Source organism: Penicillium alfredii, assembly GCF_028826965.1.
Source record: "Penicillium alfredii strain IBT 34128 chromosome Unknown utg000001l_segment0_segment0, whole genome shotgun sequence".
Taxonomy (NCBI): domain Eukaryota; kingdom Fungi; phylum Ascomycota; class Eurotiomycetes; order Eurotiales; family Aspergillaceae; genus Penicillium; species Penicillium alfredii.
In genome coordinates, this window is record NW_026622698.1 from 283717 (window position 1) to 303063 (window position 19347).

The window sequence follows — 19347 nt, forward strand, 5'->3', positions numbered from 1 at the left end:
ATAGGCCAGCCGCGAGACCAAGACATATCAAGCATTGGTGATGGGTCGGGGAGAAATAGAAATATCTTGAAATCAAAGTCTCTTACCTCCATCAAATCAAGAAATCCAGTGTCTGGGCAGGGATAAATCTAGGGCAAGGCAAACACCTGGATCCGAGGTCATTATATGTCACAATGGGGCAAGAAAGGACCTTGAGGATGTGTCAAAACAGAACACTCACTGCACAGTACTGACTAGAACAGGTTCCGATGATCTCGTAAGGGACCCGAATGAAATGAGAATGCGAACATCCGCGGACCGATTTCCAGCGCCTCGTTGGTCGCAGTGGTGGTACAATATCGGGGAGCTGCAGCACCTCACGCCTGATGCGTCATTTCCAGCAGGTTGTTTCGAGAATTCACAGCGCAGAGGGAGTGGGGGAACTCATGAGCGCCGGTGCAGTTCAGGGATAGGGGAGTGCGGGGTTCAACAGTGCTGGTGCTGGTCGCGAGGGACGTGAAGGAAAGAAGTAATGATAGCTCTAACAAAAGGGGGCCAGGATCAGACCACAGATTGAAGCACCTTGAGTCTAGCAAAGAGACCCGTCGAATTGCGCGAAGATGCGAAGTGAAAGGCGGAGAAAGCAGGGACTTGGTGGTTTATCGCTTATCGCTGATCGGTGGGTTGACTACGTAAGATATGGGAAATATAAAAGAAAAAATATATAGAAAACTATATAAAAATATGAAGAACAAATAAAATAAAATAATAGAAATCAATCGCTTTTGGTTAATTCGTGACTTAAGCTATTTTATACTGCAATAGCTCGGTGGTTGTGTGCATGGTTGTGGCCTTGCCGATGCCCCAGGTGCTCGCTGATACGGTGCTTGGGCTTCTCTTCTTCTTCTTCCTCTTCATCTTCAATGCCAAAGGCAGGCCATTCCTCCCAGCCATCTTCCCACATATCAGTCAGCTTCTTGGCCTTTTCTTCTAGATCAAGCTTCGTATTTTTCATCACCTTCTCCCATTTCTTCATGTCCTGGTCATCCAGCAGACACTCATCGAGAATGGCCGAGATGCGGGCCTTGTCAACCCCTTCTCCAATGAACACCAACTCCTGACGGCGATCACCCCAGGGACCCTGGAAGTCATTCTGGATGGATTTGCGCACCTCCTGATCTTCGGGCCAGGCGGAGTCGGGCACTTCGGCAAACCAAGGTCCACCACAGCCGACCGTCAACATCCCGCCGGCTTGGCTCCACTCTCCAAACTGGAAGGGCCGAGTGGAGAGCCAGAAGAAGCCCTTGGATCGCAGGATGGGCCCAAAAGCCGGGTGGGAGCGTTTGTTGTTTAGGATGTCAGCCGGGTCGGGCTGGTCGAAGTCTTCTACGGACTCGGAGTCTGTGTCCATCTCATCTGCGTCATCACCTTCGTCGTCGTCGTCTTCTTCGTCGTCCACTTCATTGTTTTGAAGAAGGATGAATTTGTCATGGAGAAGACTGAACAGACGGCGAGGGTGGAAAGGCCGTCGGGCTGTGTAAACGAAGTTGTTGATCCCGTACCTACGGCATTGTGAGCAGCACATCCCGAATTTCGATCAAGGTGCAAACTTACTCCAGAGTCTCTGGCTTGGGCGCCATCCGGTCTCCATTGCCCGTGGTCTGGACCGTCATCTCGTGCAAGCTGCGTAGCCAACCGGCACCCGAGGCAGCGCGGACGAAATCGAATTTGCCTGTCGCGATGATCTCGCGAACGTCCACCTGGGAGTAACTGGACTCTAGGACTTTGGCGTCGGGATTCAGCAGCTTGAGCAGTTGCAGAATCTTCTCGCGAGTGGCTTGGTCGACGGTCTCGATCTTGTTCACGATCAAGACATCGGCAAATTCAATCTGGTCCACCATGAGATCGGAGATGGTTCGCTCGTCTTCAGGCACGATCTCCTCTCTCCCGTATCGGTCAGAGAGGAACTCGGTTGTGTCGAAGTTGGATAGTAGGTTGAAGGCGTCGATGACGGTGGCTGTTGTGTCCAGACGAGCGAGAGTGTGGAGCCCGCCCAAGTCCACACTGATAACACCAAAGGTCAGCTTGTCGGCGATTAAAACAGGGGATGAAGAACAAACATTTCATTCAGAATCTTCTTGGCATCCTCATCATCCTCCGCAATTTGATCCTCCGCTTCCAGCATTGCAGTACTGAATTCAGCCGTGAATGTCTCGGCGACTTGCATCGGCTCACTAATCCCCGTGCTCTCGATGACCACATATTGAATGTCGTTCTGCTTGGTGAGCTGTGCAAGCTCGGCCAACAGATCCCCACGCAGTGTACAGCAGATGCATCCATTCTGCAGCTGGATGAGCTTCTCGGTGGTTTGAGAGACTTTGTGGTTCTTGATGAGGGCGGCGTCGATGTTCAACCTTGGACCGAGAGTCAGTGATGGAGACTAGGAAGTGTGTGATTACTATACTGACTGGCTCATATCATTGACAATGACGGCAATGCGAAGCCCATGGTCCGGGGACTTGAGGATATGCTTGAGGAGAGTGGTCTTGCCGCTGCCCTACATCAGTGAGTTAGTGATTTGTTCTGAGGTGAGACAATCCCCAATGGATATATATTCATACCAGGAAACCCGAGAGCAGCGTGACCGGCAATTGCCTAGCCTTGGGCACATCCTGCGAGGTAGTCTGGATCTGGTACGAGACCGACTCTTTTCCGGAATCAATAACCATTCTTCTGAATTGAGTCTGTGGGGGATTATGCTAGATTTCTGCTAGCTGTATACAGAAAAGAAGAAAAGAGAGGGATTCAGTTCCGACACCTTGCGGGCAACACTCTTTATTTCTTCATACCGCCCCCGTCTCCAAGTTCCTCACTCTCTCCCGGGCTCAGTGGCCATTCCGCCGTCCATACCCATGGCAATACCAGTCCCCCAAGGTGTCGATGGGAATGCAGTGGAGCCATGGCCAGTCCAATGAAGCATAGCCTGGCGAGCGGTGATGATAAATCGGGCACTGTGTATGGCTGGCGACGCTGGTCCCCAAGGTACTTGCTGACTTTCACGGTCCTCATTTGAGGGCTGTGGGGAGGGGACAAGCAGAATTACGATGAGAGTGATTGGCTTGTTGGTATTTTATGATATATGCAACCTGAGTAATTGTTGTTTTGTTATTTATCGGCTGGGCCGGCTATAAAACCGCGGTTCTGCTCCTATCTATGGGTGGATATGCGTAGTTGATGGCTTTTTCCCTTTCCACTTACCCACTTTTCTTTATTATGGATTCGATTTGCAATCGACTTTGGATAGCCTTAGCTTGATTTAAATTAGAATTAGAATTCTATTTTCTGCAATCTCGCAGCTAATTGACTAGCATGATCTTCAAAGCCGTCCACGAGTGCAATGCCGAGTATGTCACCACCAGTAATTCCCCCAAGGATTATTCAAGCATATGATGACCGATGGGTGGGAACAAAATAAACAAGAAAAATACAAGTTAATCCTACAAGACCGCATGTATGGAAAGGCAGACCGCGAGTTCCTCCATGGGCTTAGCTCCGACATTCAGGTTGTTGACGACCCGGACGCTTTTCAAATGACCAATCAAACAACCTTTGGAGTTCCCCTTGGGTCCAACAGTGTATGTATCTACCAGCCCGAGCAATACCATGCGGTGATTCTTAGTGATGAGTTGAATGTGTTGGAGGCCTGGGGCAGGAAAGGAGATGGCAGCACAATCGATATAAAAGATCTGGAGAAAATGGTACCTCTTACACTGATGATTCCATTGCCAAGAAGGGCCAAGCAGGCTTCAACTTCAATGATGTGTATTTTCACACGAGAAGAGACCTGGTCAATTGCTAGGTCAAGCAAAATTAGTGATGGCGGGGATCACGGGAATGTATAGTAGCCAGGGTGAGGTTTCAGGGGAAAAAGCAGAAGCAGAAGAAGAAGAAAAGGAAGAAGAAGCCATGAAGTTTTATATACATGGGACGGCCGGCAGAATCCCTAGATATCTCTCTCAACAACCAGAAAGTCAGAATTGATTCCAAATCTTCATCCAAGTATATCCAGTCCTTTTTCACTCTCTTTCTAGTTATTGATTCTGTTCATCATGGCCTTGGGAGGGTCTTGATGATTCTCATGCATTTTTAATCTACTTCCTCTAATCCTACGCATAATTATTAGCATGAGCTTAACCCAGGTGAGCTATACAATGCTATATCACTATATCACTATATCAACACCTTGAGTCACTCCACATATATTCTCATAAACATTGAGAAGAAAAAGATTAGATTATCCTGAAATTAAACTAGTTATATTTTCAATCTTGAACTAGTGCCGCAAGAGCAGGCGCACAGAGCTCGATCTGTCGCAGCTTTGCAACTGTCTGAATGATAAGGCCGTGCGAGGTATGAAATCCCGCTGGAGAATACCTCTATCAAAGACTGTTTTAGGGTCTGAGCCCTGGAGCCCGTCCCTTGGCCGTGTGTCCTTGGGGCAATTTTCAATGCCACCCATGGGTTGTTTCGTGGTTACTTGCGGGATAGGCATATCCTAACCGAAATCCTGCCAAAATCAAACAGGAGTACCACAGCGCGCGCAGGTTGGACCCGTCCCAGTCATGCCACAGCGCCCACAGTATCTCGCGACTGTCACTGCGGCGTTGCCGTCCTCTTTTAGAAGAGGGTCGCTAGCCACAGGCGGGTTCTGGTGGTGCAGGTCTGCATGGACAGCGCCAGGTGCAGCTGACTGCGGCGCAGCATATGGAGCATATGGAGCATAGGGAGCGTAAGTAGGCTGCGGAGCAGCGAACGGCTCAGCGACTGGTTTATAGGGCTGCGGGGTGTGGTTGTCCATGCCGGTCATGTTGTAGTTGTAGTAGGTGGCGGCTTGGTTAGCGCGACGGCGCTTGAGACAGAACACAATCAGCAGGACCCAGCCCGTCAGTTTCAGCAGGCCTGCAATCACGAAGAAAATAACGCCGGCGTAGAAGAGGCCGATATGGTCTCGGGCGCATTTGTAGTTTTGGTCGTCGTTGGTGCTGTATCTGGTGCTGTAGCTGTTGAACTCGTTCTGGCTGTTTTGCGCTTCGTTGTAGCACTTTTTGTAGGCTGTTGATACGTATGAGCCGACCAGAGCGCCGCCGATTATGAAGCAAATGATGGATCCGATGAAGAAGCCGAGGGGCCACCACTTGGAGATCTGGCCACGACCGGTTGATGGCATGATGAGTTTTATGAAAACAAAAATTAATGGAGAGTGGGTGAAGTTGGGAGAAAAGAGTCAGCTCCAAGGTGCATGACAGCCCTTTTTAAAGAGAAAAAAAACATCAAACACGAGGGAGGCTCTAACGCGAATTAAAGTGTGGGCTTATGGCCCGCTTGACCTATCAACGTGGGAGATGCATTTGAAGGGGGCGAGGTGCATTTCAAGTCTTTTTTTAGTCTCGTATCACTTGCCGATCTCCAGAGATTGTTAGACTCAAAAGTCTTTTTGCTTGCACGCTAAGCAATTATATGTGGCTGTGGAGGAGCTATGGCCGGGTATATCTCCCGTTTGTTGCTTCAACCACAGCCTTGAATTGGGAATCTTTTTCCCCTCTTGTTCTGATACAGATAAATTATAGACTATGGGCGTGGACTCTAGAGAGAGAGCCAAAAACCCAGAGCTTGACTAACTTCTTGGCTACATATAGTGACATGTATCCTGACTACAGCCTCGTATTTAGGGGTCCTAGCACCTACTAAATGCGCCCCTTTTCACTTGAGCCTCATCGGGTTGAGTCCGCACGCCAACGCATACATATTTCCTGCTCCATGTCATGATCGATCATTTCCTTTTACAATTGGCGTTGAAAATTTTGACTACGGAATTCTACCAAAAGAACTCAATTGTAGAAGGAGCTGTCAGAAACCAGTTATCTTCTCGAAGCAACCCGCTTATATTTGTGGAGTACCTCGACAACCCCGATGAACCCTTAGAAGCACGCAAATGTCCAGTAAGACTCCATATCAAGCTTTACACGTAGCAATAAATCGTGCTAATAGAGTCTAGCCACTTAAGCCCCTGAAATTTCAACCAATCTAGAAAAACCAGTTGACAGGCGTCTAAGACCGTGAAAGCACCTTGACCCGCTCCACCATATAGATATATAGTTTTTGCTATATTTTCCTTCTTTACACATCTCATCCACTCTCTTCCTTTAACATTGGTTTTCATCAGATCCCTCGACTGTTTCCTTCTCATACCAACTACACAGATTGTAGAAGTTCCCGCCATAGTTGACAGAGTCATCGTTAGCAACACGCCATGACTTGGTCGAATCTACTTATCTACTTCTTGGAGACAATTAACAAATGGGTTAGAGAATCGTGTAAAATTTCCCAGTCTCTGCTTTCGTCCCGATATTCTATGAGCCCAACCCTTCTGCATTCTTGCCACATATACCGTGCTGTTCTTCTACAACAGCATTTCATTCCTCACTTGGCTGCTAACAGATTCACGCGGACACGCGGATGTCATTCCTAATATGGCGAACTATCACACTATGCATCCAATGAGCTTCCCAAAAATTTCAAATTGTGCGTGCTCATCCTTTGAGTTTTAATGAATTTAGTGTTCTCGGGCTGTATACTGAGAAAGTGCCCAGCGGCAGAGATCCCCTCTCTGTGGTTTGGGGGCTAGGATATATTTACTAGTTCGCTTGAAGGCGAGTCATTGCTCGTCTATTTGACCAATGTGCTTTTGCAAATCCATTTCCCTACTGGCCCATCGGTAGTAAAAATGCTAGCACTTACCCACATTATCACAAGGCCGGAGTACAAGTGGAAGTTTTCTCAATCATCGAGAAAATCCAACTAAGCGACTGACTATTACTCACGTGCTACTTTTGATCAAGAGGGAAGCTTCTGATCTATTCCGTGGCATAGATCTCCGACAAAATACCAACAAAAGATTCAAGCAAAGGCATTATAATAGCCGTGAGCTACCCCAAGGTCCAAAAATATCAAGACAACTATATTTCACTCTTCTCGTGCATGCATGGATAGTCTGCCCAAGGTGAGTCCAGCGGGTGCAACGTGCTATAGAATTCTCCTTGCGAGATAGGAGCTCGTAAAGAGGAAGATTAGGAGAAGATTTTCACGATGTAACTGCAACTGATTCCTGAACTTATACACTCTTAGTCTCACCCTGAAACCTTCCTATCCAATTTCTTCTCGGAATTCACCGATCACACCTAAATACACAAATATAGAACTGCTCATCATTTAATTACAACCGAGGCCCTTGGTCATGTTCTCATAGACCGACTTCTTTTCATTGTCTAGACCTATTGATTAATCAATAAGCATGTAAGTCCGAGGATTGACTTGTACTCTCACCTTTCGCTATATGTATGAATCATGCCGTAATCGAGTCATACCCCCTGAAGTATCAGCAATCAATAGACTCGGAATAGTATAGGGCGTGCAATGGTTCAGGCAGCATGAAATGTCAGGCCATCCAGGCACTCCTGTTCCACCGGTGTCTAGGGTAAGCTGACACACCTACTTTGACCAGCCTTGTCCATATAGAGTAATACGATCTCACCTGTTTCTGTCCCCCCCCCACTAACACCAGAGAAAATAGTAGACCTCTTCCTTATCCTATGTAACAGTAATATTACGTAGAGTGCTTCGAGCATGACCACCCCACAAGACCTAGATCTCACTTCTCTCGCAATATTCACCTAATATATGCTACACATCTTGGCCCCATAAACGGGCCCATGTGCGTTAAAAGAGAGTATGACAACCGCCATTGTGCGTGTAGCCCAGGGATAATGCGGCCCCAAGAAGGAAATACTCGGCCCTTGTGCCCCATACTCCTGGCCCCCGTTGGAGTATATCTCCGACCAAGTTCTCGATTCAACACGGGCTACTCTCTCTTCCTCGTGGAAGTTGAATTGGGATTTTCTGTGCCACATAGGTAAAGGAAAGCCCCTATTTCCCCTGAGATCAGATCCAAGGCAGTAAATGCTGTCACACCTGTTGAATCCTGTACTCCGAGATCAGGGTTCTATGTAGATCAATTGTGGGGATGTTGTACAGTTGGGTCGAACACAAACAATTCTACTTGAGAGACGAGTCAGAAATGCAGCGACTTCCCGGATATCCGATCTAATGGGCATTTATTCATATGAGCTGTAGATGTTTGCTCGCAAGTATACCCACACAAAAGACACCGAGGATGTATATGCACAGACACGCAGCCCGGAACTAAACAAACGCAGTTGTCGCGGCTATTTACGAAGGAATGGCTTCTTACCGCGAATGGAATACCCTCAAACAAAGAAAAGGGTCGCATCAGCAGCCGACCAGGGTTCGACAGAAATCCTGCAGTACCTAGCGACGAATCCCACAAGGCTAATATCCCACGGTATACTGCATATGGATGATTTATGGCAGGCAGGAATCCTGTCGAGAATCGCAATCTTCCGAGGAAAAATCCACGACGTAATGATCTTAGACATCAGGAAGAGCCCAAGTGGCCCAAGTGGGGGCACATCGTCAGCGTTGGAGTGATTCTCGGGGGGCGGAAATCCTGAAACGCCGCCAGATGCAAGGGCCATGCACTAGACTGACGCCCCGAGCCAATGAGTGGTTGTATGTCCGGGCACCGAGGGGTATCCATTCCAGGGGCCAGCTGTTCCTGACTCTGCTGTGCATAGTGGGCTTTGTCTCTTTATGGAGATTAGGGGGCCAGGCGGAGTTTGGCTAGCGGATGGGCTGTGACCGATCAGCCCCCATCAACAGCGTTCGGTACGGGCACGTCCGCTAGAGGACAAGGGCATGACTTGTGAGAGGGTTGTATTGGAGCTGTGCTGCTTTTTTAATTACCATTATATCATTTTATTCTTATTCTTATTTGTGTTATTTTTGATCCTGTGCCGCTTTGGCCCCCCAGGATCCACTGAAGCCTGATCGTATACCCATACAAATTTCCATAGATCGAGAGACATGGAGAGTAGCGATTTCACGCCTAACAAGATATATATATACATATATATATATAAAAGGAAAAGCGTATATAGGGCCAGCTATAGGACAAATATTGGATGTGACAGATGTGTCTTTGTGGTGTAGATCTCACAGCTGAAACATGTTCAGGGGCAAACTGTACAAGTTAGGGTTACGCACTCACCAATAATCGGCCGAAATCGAGGGTCCACTATCTACCACATGGAGCATGGAGGTAATTGTACTCCATATACAGGATCGAGGCTTGACTCAAGACAAAGCCATGGATGTAAAAGTCTCCACTGATCAGCTTCGGCCCACGAGGCGAAGGGGGCCTACATATATACCACTTTTCTCCCGTCAGCTTGGACGGTCTGTTTTCTTCTTGTTCTCCATTGGCAAGCAAGACTTCCCTTTCCGTGCTGGGCGCTTTTTCTCCTTCTCCCTCAAATCATCATGTTCTTGACTCCATTGGTATGCTTCTTGGCAAGCGAGAGAGAAATTACAGACTGTCTGACCATCTCCCCCAGTTCCTGGCTGCTGGCAGCCTCCCCGCCTTGATCTCGGGAGCTCCAGTGTCTAATTCCCAGGGGAACAACTTGCTCGCCCGGGCCTATCAGGTCTTCGCAGGCACAGGATCAGCGGCAGACGGATGGGCAACCCTCAAGCAATGGAAGAGCTTTGATTTGCTGTTAGTTTGTCATCTGAAGATCGCGACGCAAACATGCAAGCTAATAGAGCATTCATCTTAGGTGGATTGCCAACTCGCAAAACATTGGCAAGTGTGATGCCAGCTGGGGCGTCGAAGACAACACCCCGGAGGAGACAAGCGACATGAAGGAGGCCATCGAAGAAGTCACCAAAGACAGCCCCTTTAAAGGCTATCCCGAATTCATTTTCGCCATTATGATGCAGGAGACCAAAGGCTGCGTGAGAGTCAAGACAACGGTCGCCCCTGATGGAAGCGTGTCCAACCCAGGCTTGATGCAGAGCCATAATGGCAAGTTCAACTGCTATGAGAACGGAAAGGGCGTCAAGCCCTGTAAGAAGGAGAGGATCGTGGGTATGATCAGGGATGGCGTGACCGGGTCAGGCGGCCTCAGTGATGCCCTGCAGGAGAATGGTGGCAAGATTGATGCCGAGACTCTCTACAAGGTTGCCCGTACATACAACTCTGGCAGCGTGGCTCCATCGAAGAATTTGGGTGATGGCCAGGGGGCCACAGCCTGCTATGCCACGGATATCGCCAACCGCCTCACCGACAAATGGAGCAACGGTCCTAGCGGCTGTGACCCCAACACGATCGGTACGATGAACAAGTCTGAGGGTGGTGGCGCGAGTGGTGGTGACGCGGGTGACGCGGGTGACGATGCCAGCTCATCCAGCAGCGACACCGGTGCAGCACCGACCGGTGCGCCGACTGCGTCCAACTCCGCCCCGGCCTGGGGCGCGAACACCCAAAGCACGCTTGCGGCAGCTGCCACCACAGCTCCCGCTGTCAACACTCCTCCGGCCGGCAACACCAACGTGGGCGCGCCCTCGCCAACAGTCAACGCGGGTTCCTTCCAGCAGACCTCAGCCGCTGTCAACAACGCCGCGGCTACTAACACTCCTGCCCCAAGCAACCCTGTGGTCAGCTCGGTGGCCCCGGCCAACACGGTCAGCTCGGCCCCTCCGACGCAGGCCAGCGGAACTACAGAAGGATCCCAGATCTACCCATCGTCGCTGCCGGGCTGCCAGCAGCGTTACCCTGTGGTGGACAATGACTACTGTTACAAGGTGCAGCAGCAATTCGGCATGACCCTGGACGATCTGCGTCGCTTGAACCCGGGCCTGGACGAGAGGTGCTCGAACCTGTGGAAGGGATACCAGTATTGTGTGCGGGGATAGTGATGAGGCTGTATGTGTTGCATGTATATATGGGAGATGATCTGGTGGCAGCTGGTCTCTACCGATCTAATGACATTGTATTGCCTTTTGTATTTTCTTATATATCGTAAAACTGTAGGAGTATAAACCAGTATGTACGAGGTACAAGAACGCTGGTATACATCACATCTTCATGGTCTTGCGGTCAACAGAGATTTTTACCATGTCGAGGCTATCGATGTTGAGCGGGTCCATTGCGTATGCAAGCCCTGGTGGCGTTCGCTAAGAAGGGGCCAAAAAGGGGTGGATATCGCTCCAATTTTGCGCCATCTTATGCAAGATCTGCCCTTAACGGTGCTCTATTTATAGAAATCGGTGAGTTTAATGTAGGATTCGACTGTGCCCCCTACGTACACACTCTACAGTCATAAATAATTGTTTGAAAAGAAAGAACGAGAAATAGATAAAATAGATCATTATAAACATATATTGAAATAATTTTAGAAAATAGGTTAGAAAAAGGATTAGAAAATTAATTAATTTAGGAGAAAAAGTATTAATAAAATAATCGTAATAGTAGCACAAGAGCTATCTACATATTCAATAAAGAATAAAACCTCTTAAACAGGATAGAATTCAGTCAATAAGCCCTTTCAATCTAATTTTTATTCTCTACTATACCTTTCAAAGCCGCCTGAGCAAAGCGAAGGTCAGCAGCTTGTAAATCAATATCGTAATGTCTCATCTACGATGCTGTCTACTTACATACTGTGCTCTGACTTGGAAGGAAACTCATGCAACGATCTACCAAAGAGTCGCGGTTTGAATCAAACAGAGCTGGCAACCTGCATAGTCTTTGATCCATATTCATTGTATCCAATTGTGGGTAGAGACAGGCTGTCTTAGTCTTTATAACCTATAACATTCACCAAACATGTAAAATATTGATATACTAGAGGTATACAGTGTTGGTCGAATATGTCAAGAGATATTTACGCGCGGAGTATTTACTTGCTAGATTTCATAGAGAAAGAAAAGGAAATTCAAGATGACGTGGGATACCACCTTCGACCCTCGCTTCCACGAGCCATATACTATCCAAGAGAAAGATACAGCCCCATCGCCATTACGCATGCAAGACCCAGTATCCAGACCCCGAACTCTGGCCGAGGAGCTGTTAGCCTGTGGGGAGCTAGATGTCTTTGAGAACGTGGTCGCTGCGCGGGTCAAAGCAAAGGTTGGGAAAAGGCGTGTCCTTCGTCTCCATTTTTACTACCATCTTCATTAGTCTTTGAATAATGACAGTTTCTACAGCAGGTTAGCGCGCCAGAAAGCCCAATTATGCGAAACTGGCACAGCAGATGAAAGAACACAGCCAGAAGCCGAGCCGGATAACCGGGCAATCTCTGCGACCATTCCTCCGACCATTCCGATCATCTCCTCGGCTGATATTTCTGCTAACTTTACCAGTGGCCTCTGGGACTCCGTGCTGTCACTGTCGGAGATGTTGACGGCGCTGGCTTCGGTTGGCAGTCGGTGATGAACGGGCCGACATTAATCAGAACACCGAGGGCAGCAGATACAAAACAGCAAAGAGCATCACCACTTTTGTATGAAGAGCACGTTCCTACAAGAACTGAGCTGATCATAAGAAACTCAACTGGATTGCCTTTACACTGTGACTCGGGTCTATTGCAATAGTCAATTATCGCACCGATCTGCAGACGATCGGATGACATCATCGCTTCTGCAACACCACTGTCAACAGCAACAACGGCAACCCCTTATTCTCTCCAGTATCTACTTCACTTCTACATATACACATTCGAAAATGACCCTCGGAACCTGGACCCAATCACTCAGCTACATAGGCCTCGCAACCCTCGCCTACATAACCCTCAAATTCACTCGCCAAGCCACAACCTTCCTGCTCCCAACAACCCTGACCAAACGCTACAACAACAATGCAGACCAACCGAACTGGGCGCTAGTCACGGGTGCGACAGATGGGATCGGGCTAGGATTCAGCCAGGAGCTATGCGCACGCGGATTCAACGTCATTCTCCACGGCCGCAACCGCGCCAAACTGGAGCAGCGACAGCGCGAGCTGCGCGCGGAATTCCCGGAGCGGGCGACGGCGATTATTGTCTGTGATGTGCAGGAAATTTCTGCTACAAAGATTGATAATATCGCCAACGAAGTACAGACGCACCTCCGCACGCACGATGGCAGCCCCAGCGGCAGTCTGACAGTACTGGTGAACAACGTCGGAGGTGAAACAAGGCCGTCGACGCTGTTAACCGAGTACAGTTTCTTCGATGTCGAAGCAACAATCCATCGCAACCTCGTCTTCACGACACACATCACGCGCGTGCTGCTACCACTCCTGCATTCCGGCGGGAGACCTGGTCTCGTGCTCAACGTCTCGTCCATTGCTGCCGTCGGTATGCCGTATATCACAGTGTACAGCGGGTCCAAGGGGTTCGTGGACTCGTTTACGCGGTCGCTGCGCGCGGAGGTTAGTGCCGAGGGATTACCTGTTGAGGTGATGGCGCTGCGGGTCGGCGAGGTCCGGACGGCTGGGTATGATATCGCGCCGAGCTTGTTTGTGCCGACTGGGCGGACGCTGGCGGCGGCGGGGTTGAATCGCGTTGGGTCGGGACAGGACCTGGTCTGGGGGTATTTCTGGCATTGGGTGCAGGGGGTGTCGTTTGATGTGCTGCCGCGGTGGATGTTGATGACGATTGCGGAGTACAAGTTGAAGGCGCTGCGGAAGGGAATGCAGGAGAAGGCGAAGAAGACATAATAGTTTACTGCTTTCCCCTCTTAATGGAGGATCGAGCTCTCTCTAGTAATACCTGTACACCTAGGTCAAGTTGAAGGATCTGCATTAAAAAAAATTACTTAAAACAGTTATTGGTATAAATCATCTAGAACCCCACTGGAACCCGCTCACGGTCGCCCGGACCGTACAGACCCTCGCCCAGATTCTCCGTGCACTCGATCTGCCAGTTCTTTGGCGTGAACTTGTCGACGATGGCCTTAAAGGCATCCAGCGTGCAGAAGCTATCATCGCCGGGCAGGTGGTTCTCAAGTCGGTCAGCACAGCCGGGGATCCGGACGGGCTGGTCATTATAGCGGATACGAACGTAATGTTTTCGCAACGATTCGCGGGTGTCTTCAGGGAAAGACTCCAGAGGCGAGCGTGCCGTCTCAGATGGGGCCTGTTGAGACGGTGACTTGCCTCCGCCGAACCATGAAAGAACGCCGGACTTCTTGGCTGCCACGGGTGGGTTGGAAAACTCCTCGAGTATCGTGCCAGCGTCGGAATCACCGCGTGGGGTCTGTGAGAACAGTTCAATGGCAACCGAGGATGTGAAGGGCGGCCACGACCCGTCCTGGAAACTGCCGACGCTGGACAGGATCGCGGCGAGGGTCGTGTCGTGGCATCCGCTCAGCGCAAACTTGATGGCTTGGCCGGCTTCAGGGTCGCCAGACCCCGATGCGGAGGTTTCACTGCGCCAGCCACCCTCAACAGCAGTGCTGACCATGCGGTCGACCACGTCGCCCATGAGCCCACCGATACCCAGCCGACGGTACTCATTGCTCTCGGCATATCCCGCAAACCACTCCTCGACGGCAATGCGGTCCATGACGGCGCGACCCTTCTTGTCGTAGAAGGCGGCGGGCAGTTTGGTGGCAGGTCCGTGGGCATCGCTTGCGTTGATGGTGTCCATGATCCCCGAGAGACGGGGATGTGCGTCAACCGCGACCTTGGGCGAGGTCTCGGGCATGTATTTAGACCAAAGGCTGTTGAGGTAGGCCATTTGCTCCGACTCGTTCCCTGAAGGCACCATATATTAGCTTAATAGCTCAGGGTTGATCTCAATTCAACCAGACACATACATCTTGCAGCCGCGCGGTCGGCAAAGAGCCGTGCTAACTGTCGGAACCGGCGACAATTGCCCTCATTGGGGAACAGCGTCTCCTCGGACACTGAGCGGCCAACAATCACGGGTGGCGGGAAGTCTAGCGTGCGTGCATTGGCCGGATACATGCCCCAGAAGGCCTGTTGGAGCGACTCGAGCGCGCGGGGGATTGGCGTCGCGCGCAGATACATGTCCTCGGTGTTGGACTTGATTTTGGGCAGGAACCCCAGCTGGTTGACATACAAATGACGCAAGCGTTGGCCCAGCGCATAGGTCGTTTCACGACCTTTATCGGTGAGCTCGCCGTGAAGACTAGATTGAGGTTAGTTTCTGGTTCCTTGCCAACACATCCTGCTCGTAGGCATATTTCACTTGCCACATCGCCTCGATCTCTCCACCCGGACCGACCGCAATCACCGACTCGTCATTGTTCCCCAAAGCCTCCATTTTTCGCCGCCATTGGAAGCCGTTCCAGGCCGAGAGGTCCCTATTGCTGGCGGCCATCTGGACCATTTGCCGGGCGACACCGCAGTACGGCCAGTCTGACACTCGGTGTTAGCTCGCTGTTCGGGAGCGATGTAATATGGATCACGGAGTCAAGGGCGGGATTTACATGGAGTCAAGCCTGTCTATCCGGAGCGTTAGCTGAGACCCGGAATGAGGGGGATGAGGGGAAGTGACTCAATGTACATTTTGGAATCGCGAAGACACGGGCGTGCGTTCGCCTGGCCATTGGATTAGATTTGCGGGAAATAGTATGTATGACGATCTCGGAATTTCTCCTCACCATGGCGAAGGAACTGCGCGCGTTAGCGGAGGCGACGGAGGGGAGGGTTGGAGATCTTCTTGACTCACCACCTGCACCAATTGCAGCTTCAGCCCTTTCGGATAGAGACGGGCTAGCTCTTCGGCGGAGTAAGGCTCACGGGGAATGAGAGTGGTCATGGTGCAGACCAACAAGTAGAGGAAGGTGAGCTATCTCAGAGCTTCGCAGGTGCAAGTGCAAGAACAGCCTCGGGACCCCGTGGGGGCGGTGAGTCACCAAGAACTATACTCTCCCGTTCGCCCTTTGCTTCATCGTGTGATTTCTTTCTCAAAGATGCTCGATCTATACTGACTTCACGAAGATATTCCACTCCAGTGGCAGAGGCAACGCGTGATACGGCTTCGGATCCGAGATGAGGCTATCCAGCACGACAATCTTACTGTCTGCTCTCACGCTTCGAACGAGGAACAGAAATCAATACCAAAAAAACATTCTATAAATAATTGATGACGCCCCACTATCCTTGCAGCTCAGCTTGGTCTCATCCAAGTGTTTAGGCCTGGCTATCCCCCTCCTTACACCTCAAGAGAGACCATGAGAAATTCTACCATGGCATCTACATTACCCACCATCGTTCTCGTCCATGGCGCCTGGCAGGTTCCTGCCAGCTATCAACCTTTTATCGACACGCTAATAGCGCTCGGATTCACCGTGCACTGCCCACGGCTCCCCAGCTGCAACGGAGCGCAGCCACCCACAGCCTCATTGCCAGACGATGTCAGCTGCGTGCGAGAAGTGATTGTAGGGCTAGTCGAGTCCGGAGAACGAGTGCTATTGGTGATGCACTCGTACGGAGGCATCGTTGGAACGGACGCCAGCACGGGACTCAGCATCCGCGAGCGACAAGCCACTGGCGCGACAGGCGGGATCATCCACCTGGTCTATCTATGCGCGTACCTCCTCCAGCCGGGGACCTCGGTCCTCGACATCATCAACGAATCCGGTTCCGCGTCGCTTCTGCCGCAGTTTGTGCACGCGGCCGATGACGGGACCACGTTCCCAGTGGACCCCGTGCGGTCGCTGTTGGGCGGCATGGACCAGCGCGATATTGATGCTGCGCTGCCGCATCTCGTGCGCTTCCCAGCCTCGGCTATGGCGACCCCTGCGGCTGGAGATGCGTGGCGTCGCATCCCCATTACCTATGTCCACACCACCGATGATTATGCCGTCTTCAAATCTTTTCAAGATATCATGCTGCGCAAGGTCCGGGAGAACGGCGTCGAGGTTAAGACGGCGGAGTACGAGTCCAACCACAGTGTCTTTCTGACCAAGCGTGAGGAAATGGGGCGGGTGGTTGTTGCGGCGGCGCAAGACACGAGGAATTCGGCGTAATATCATAGCATCCATGGACATATCAATACGTACAATTTTCAGATGTGTCATCCCAAGCCTTTTAATGGTAAATGACTCTTTCCCTTCGTTCTTTGTTGGCCATGCCGATCCCTTGATGACCCTGTAGCGCTCCACTTCCATTGTCGACTGAGTCTCAACTTCCTCACCAGAACAACCATATTGAAATTGTGATTGAGTACAAAGACGTACTGTCACTGGGAAAGGGAGACGAGAAACTGATTCTGACAACAAACCACGGCAACATCGTCGACGGGTCTGTCATTCCATACCTCCTGAACCACACTGTTGTTCCGAAGGGAACGAAAAAAGCGAGGTTTGTCGTAACTCCATCTCAACGGCTCAATAATTCTCATCTTTTGGTAGGTCGATGAATGGCTGCATCGCTCTGTGGATCTTACCATTCCCGACTTCAAATCACTCGACCAGCCCACGAAGGAGTTGGAATCACACCTCACATTACGTTCTTACATGGTTGGCTCTTCACTGACACTCGCCGACATCGTAGTCTGGGGTGTCCTTCGCGGAAACAAAGTGACAGCCGGTCTGCGACGAAATTGCCTGAACATAAGCCAATGGTTCGATTTTATCGAGCTCTCCAATCGTCGGATTGCAGCTATTGTGGCGGACTTTGGCAATGTGCCGCGCGCCAAAGAAACGCCGCTGCAAGTGCATCTGGGGCAAGCTATAACATTGGCCTGAAAAACACCGAGAACGGGATTGTGACAAGGTTTCCTCCTGAGCCTTCTGGCTACCTTCATATTGGGCATGCAAAGGCCGCCCTGTTGAACGATTATTTCGCCCATGAGTACCTCGGTCCTGAGTCGAGGGGCGCGTTTATCTGTCATTTTGACGATACCAATCTTTCGAAAGAGACCAAGGAGTTCCAGGATTCCATTTTGGAGGATTTGAACTTGCTGGGAATTCAGCCTGATCGCATCTCTTACTCCAGCGACTACTTTCAGAAGATGTATGAGGGGTATGTCAAACTCATTCAGCTCGGGAAGGCCTATACAGATAACACGCCAAAAGACGTTATGAGAGATCAAAGGGGAAAGGGAATTCCCAGTGCGTGTCGAGATATGAGCGCGGAGGACAGTCTTTCCCAGCTTGCCAAGATGAAAGCAGGCTCGGGCCTGGAGTGGTGCAGTCGCGCAAAGATCTCCGTTGACTACCCTGAGAAATGCCTGCGGGATCCAGTCATGTACCGCTGCAACCTCCAGCCTCACGACCGGACGGGAAAAACATGGAAGATCTATCCAACCTATGGTTTCTGTGCCCCGTTCCTCGATTCCCTTGAGGACGTCAAACACGCTCTCCGAACTAACGAGTATCGAGATCGGAATCCGCAGTACTCCTGGATCCAGGAGGCTCTGAGGGTCCGCCACGTTGATATTTGGGATTTCTCGCGTCTCAATTTCGTTCGAACTGTACTTTCAAAGCGAAAATTAACTGCCTTGGCTGAGAAGAGTGTTGTCTGTGACTGGGACGATCCTCATATGCCCACAGTGCGTGGGATCAGGCGTCGAGGAATGACAGTCCCTGCGCTTGAAGTTCATTTTGAGGCAAGGGCCAAGGCAAAACGTGATCAATCTTGATTGGACATCTTTCTGGGCTACTAACAAGAAATATATTGCTCCGGTTGCTCCTCGATACACGTCCATCCCTTAAGACAATGCCGTGGTAGCAACTGTCGATGGGATTAATGGGCTTAGCTCGGTGAATAAACTAAGACACAACAAAAACGTGTCTTTAGGAACGAAAAGGGGTCCTATATTCTAAGGAGATCCTCCTTAGCCAAAGAGATGCCGCATTCTTCAAACCGAACGAGGAAATAGCCCTCATGAACTGGGGAAATGCGGTTATCACATCTCAAGAGATAAGTTCGGAGTCATTATAGGATTGGATCTACGCCTCCATCTCAAGGGCGATTTCAAGAAGACAGACAAGAAAGTGACTTGGCTAGCCAAGGGCACAACCAATATGATTCTCGTCGATCTGGTCGACTTCGACTACTTGATCGTCAAAGACAAGCTCGAGAAAGACGATGACCTCTTTTCATTCATGACACCAAAGGCCGAGTTCCGCACCAAAGCATGGGCTGATTGCAATGTGGCAAGCCTTGCTAGGGACGATATGATCCAGTTCGACCGCATTGGTTTCTTCCGGGTTGGTCGAGCATATGAGGATGGAAAGCCTGCTGTGCTGTTCAGCATTCCGACTGGGAAGGGAGTTTGAGAATTGAATGGAAAGGCAATGGCAATGAATTTATGTTTTTATGTTCATTTACCTTGTTTTGTCTTGTTTTTGATAGTAAACACCATATTGGATCTTCAATCATGCAGGAAAAGTAGACAGATATACGTGAACTTCTATGATTAGAGATAGCTTCAA

At 50.2% G+C, this 19347-nt stretch overlaps 9 protein-coding genes across 9 annotated transcripts; 6 read left to right on the top strand and 3 right to left on the bottom strand.

Moving 5' to 3' along the window:
- Positions 1-790: 790 nt before the first annotated feature.
- Positions 791-2708, bottom strand: NUU61_000100 (uncharacterized protein; the record flags this gene model as incomplete). Its single annotated transcript, XM_056650684.1, has 5 exons — positions 791-1541; positions 1594-2043; positions 2100-2393; positions 2448-2536; positions 2601-2708. 5 exons carry the CDS (start codon positions 2706-2708, stop codon positions 791-793), a joined length of 1692 nt encoding a protein of 563 aa, XP_056515534.1.
- A 1847-nt stretch (positions 2709-4555) lies between these two features.
- On the bottom strand, positions 4556-5206 carry NUU61_000101 (uncharacterized protein; the record flags this gene model as incomplete). Its single annotated transcript, XM_056650685.1, has 1 exon — positions 4556-5206. The coding sequence occupies one exon, from the start codon at positions 5204-5206 to the stop codon at positions 4556-4558; it is 651 nt and encodes a 216-aa protein (XP_056515535.1).
- Positions 5207-9435: 4229 nt separating this feature from the next.
- On the top strand, positions 9436-10869 carry NUU61_000102 (uncharacterized protein; the record flags this gene model as incomplete). Its single annotated transcript, XM_056650686.1, has 3 exons — positions 9436-9453; positions 9510-9670; positions 9732-10869. 3 exons carry the CDS (start codon positions 9436-9438, stop codon positions 10867-10869), a joined length of 1317 nt encoding a protein of 438 aa, XP_056515536.1.
- A 1027-nt stretch (positions 10870-11896) lies between these two features.
- NUU61_000103 (uncharacterized protein) lies at positions 11897-12388 on the top strand (the record flags this gene model as incomplete). The annotated part of the gene is made up of 2 exons (XM_056650687.1): positions 11897-12085; positions 12224-12388. The coding sequence occupies 2 exons, from the start codon at positions 11897-11899 to the stop codon at positions 12386-12388; spliced, it is 354 nt and encodes a 117-aa protein (XP_056515537.1).
- A 291-nt stretch (positions 12389-12679) lies between these two features.
- NUU61_000104 (putative short chain dehydrogenase/reductase) lies at positions 12680-13654 on the top strand (the record flags this gene model as incomplete). Its single annotated transcript, XM_056650688.1, has 1 exon — positions 12680-13654. One exon carries the CDS (start codon positions 12680-12682, stop codon positions 13652-13654), a length of 975 nt encoding a protein of 324 aa, XP_056515538.1.
- A 124-nt stretch (positions 13655-13778) lies between these two features.
- NUU61_000105 (putative acid phosphatase) lies at positions 13779-15722 on the bottom strand (the record flags this gene model as incomplete). Its single annotated transcript, XM_056650689.1, has 7 exons — positions 13779-14692; positions 14755-15089; positions 15124-15319; positions 15391-15406; positions 15468-15502; positions 15565-15577; positions 15633-15722. The coding sequence occupies 7 exons, from the start codon at positions 15720-15722 to the stop codon at positions 13779-13781; spliced, it is 1599 nt and encodes a 532-aa protein (XP_056515539.1).
- Positions 15723-16152: 430 nt separating this feature from the next.
- Positions 16153-16935, top strand: NUU61_000106 (alpha/beta hydrolase; the record flags this gene model as incomplete). Its single annotated transcript, XM_056650690.1, has 1 exon — positions 16153-16935. One exon carries the CDS (start codon positions 16153-16155, stop codon positions 16933-16935), a length of 783 nt encoding a protein of 260 aa, XP_056515540.1.
- A 593-nt stretch (positions 16936-17528) lies between these two features.
- Positions 17529-18551, top strand: NUU61_000107 (glutamyl-tRNA synthetase; the record flags this gene model as incomplete). The annotated part of the gene is made up of 1 exon (XM_056650691.1): positions 17529-18551. One exon carries the CDS (start codon positions 17529-17531, stop codon positions 18549-18551), a length of 1023 nt encoding a protein of 340 aa, XP_056515541.1.
- A 385-nt stretch (positions 18552-18936) lies between these two features.
- On the top strand, positions 18937-19191 carry NUU61_000108 (glutamyl-tRNA synthetase; the record flags this gene model as incomplete). Its single annotated transcript, XM_056650692.1, has 1 exon — positions 18937-19191. The coding sequence occupies one exon, from the start codon at positions 18937-18939 to the stop codon at positions 19189-19191; it is 255 nt and encodes an 84-aa protein (XP_056515542.1).
- Between the last annotated feature and the right edge of the window lie 156 nt (positions 19192-19347).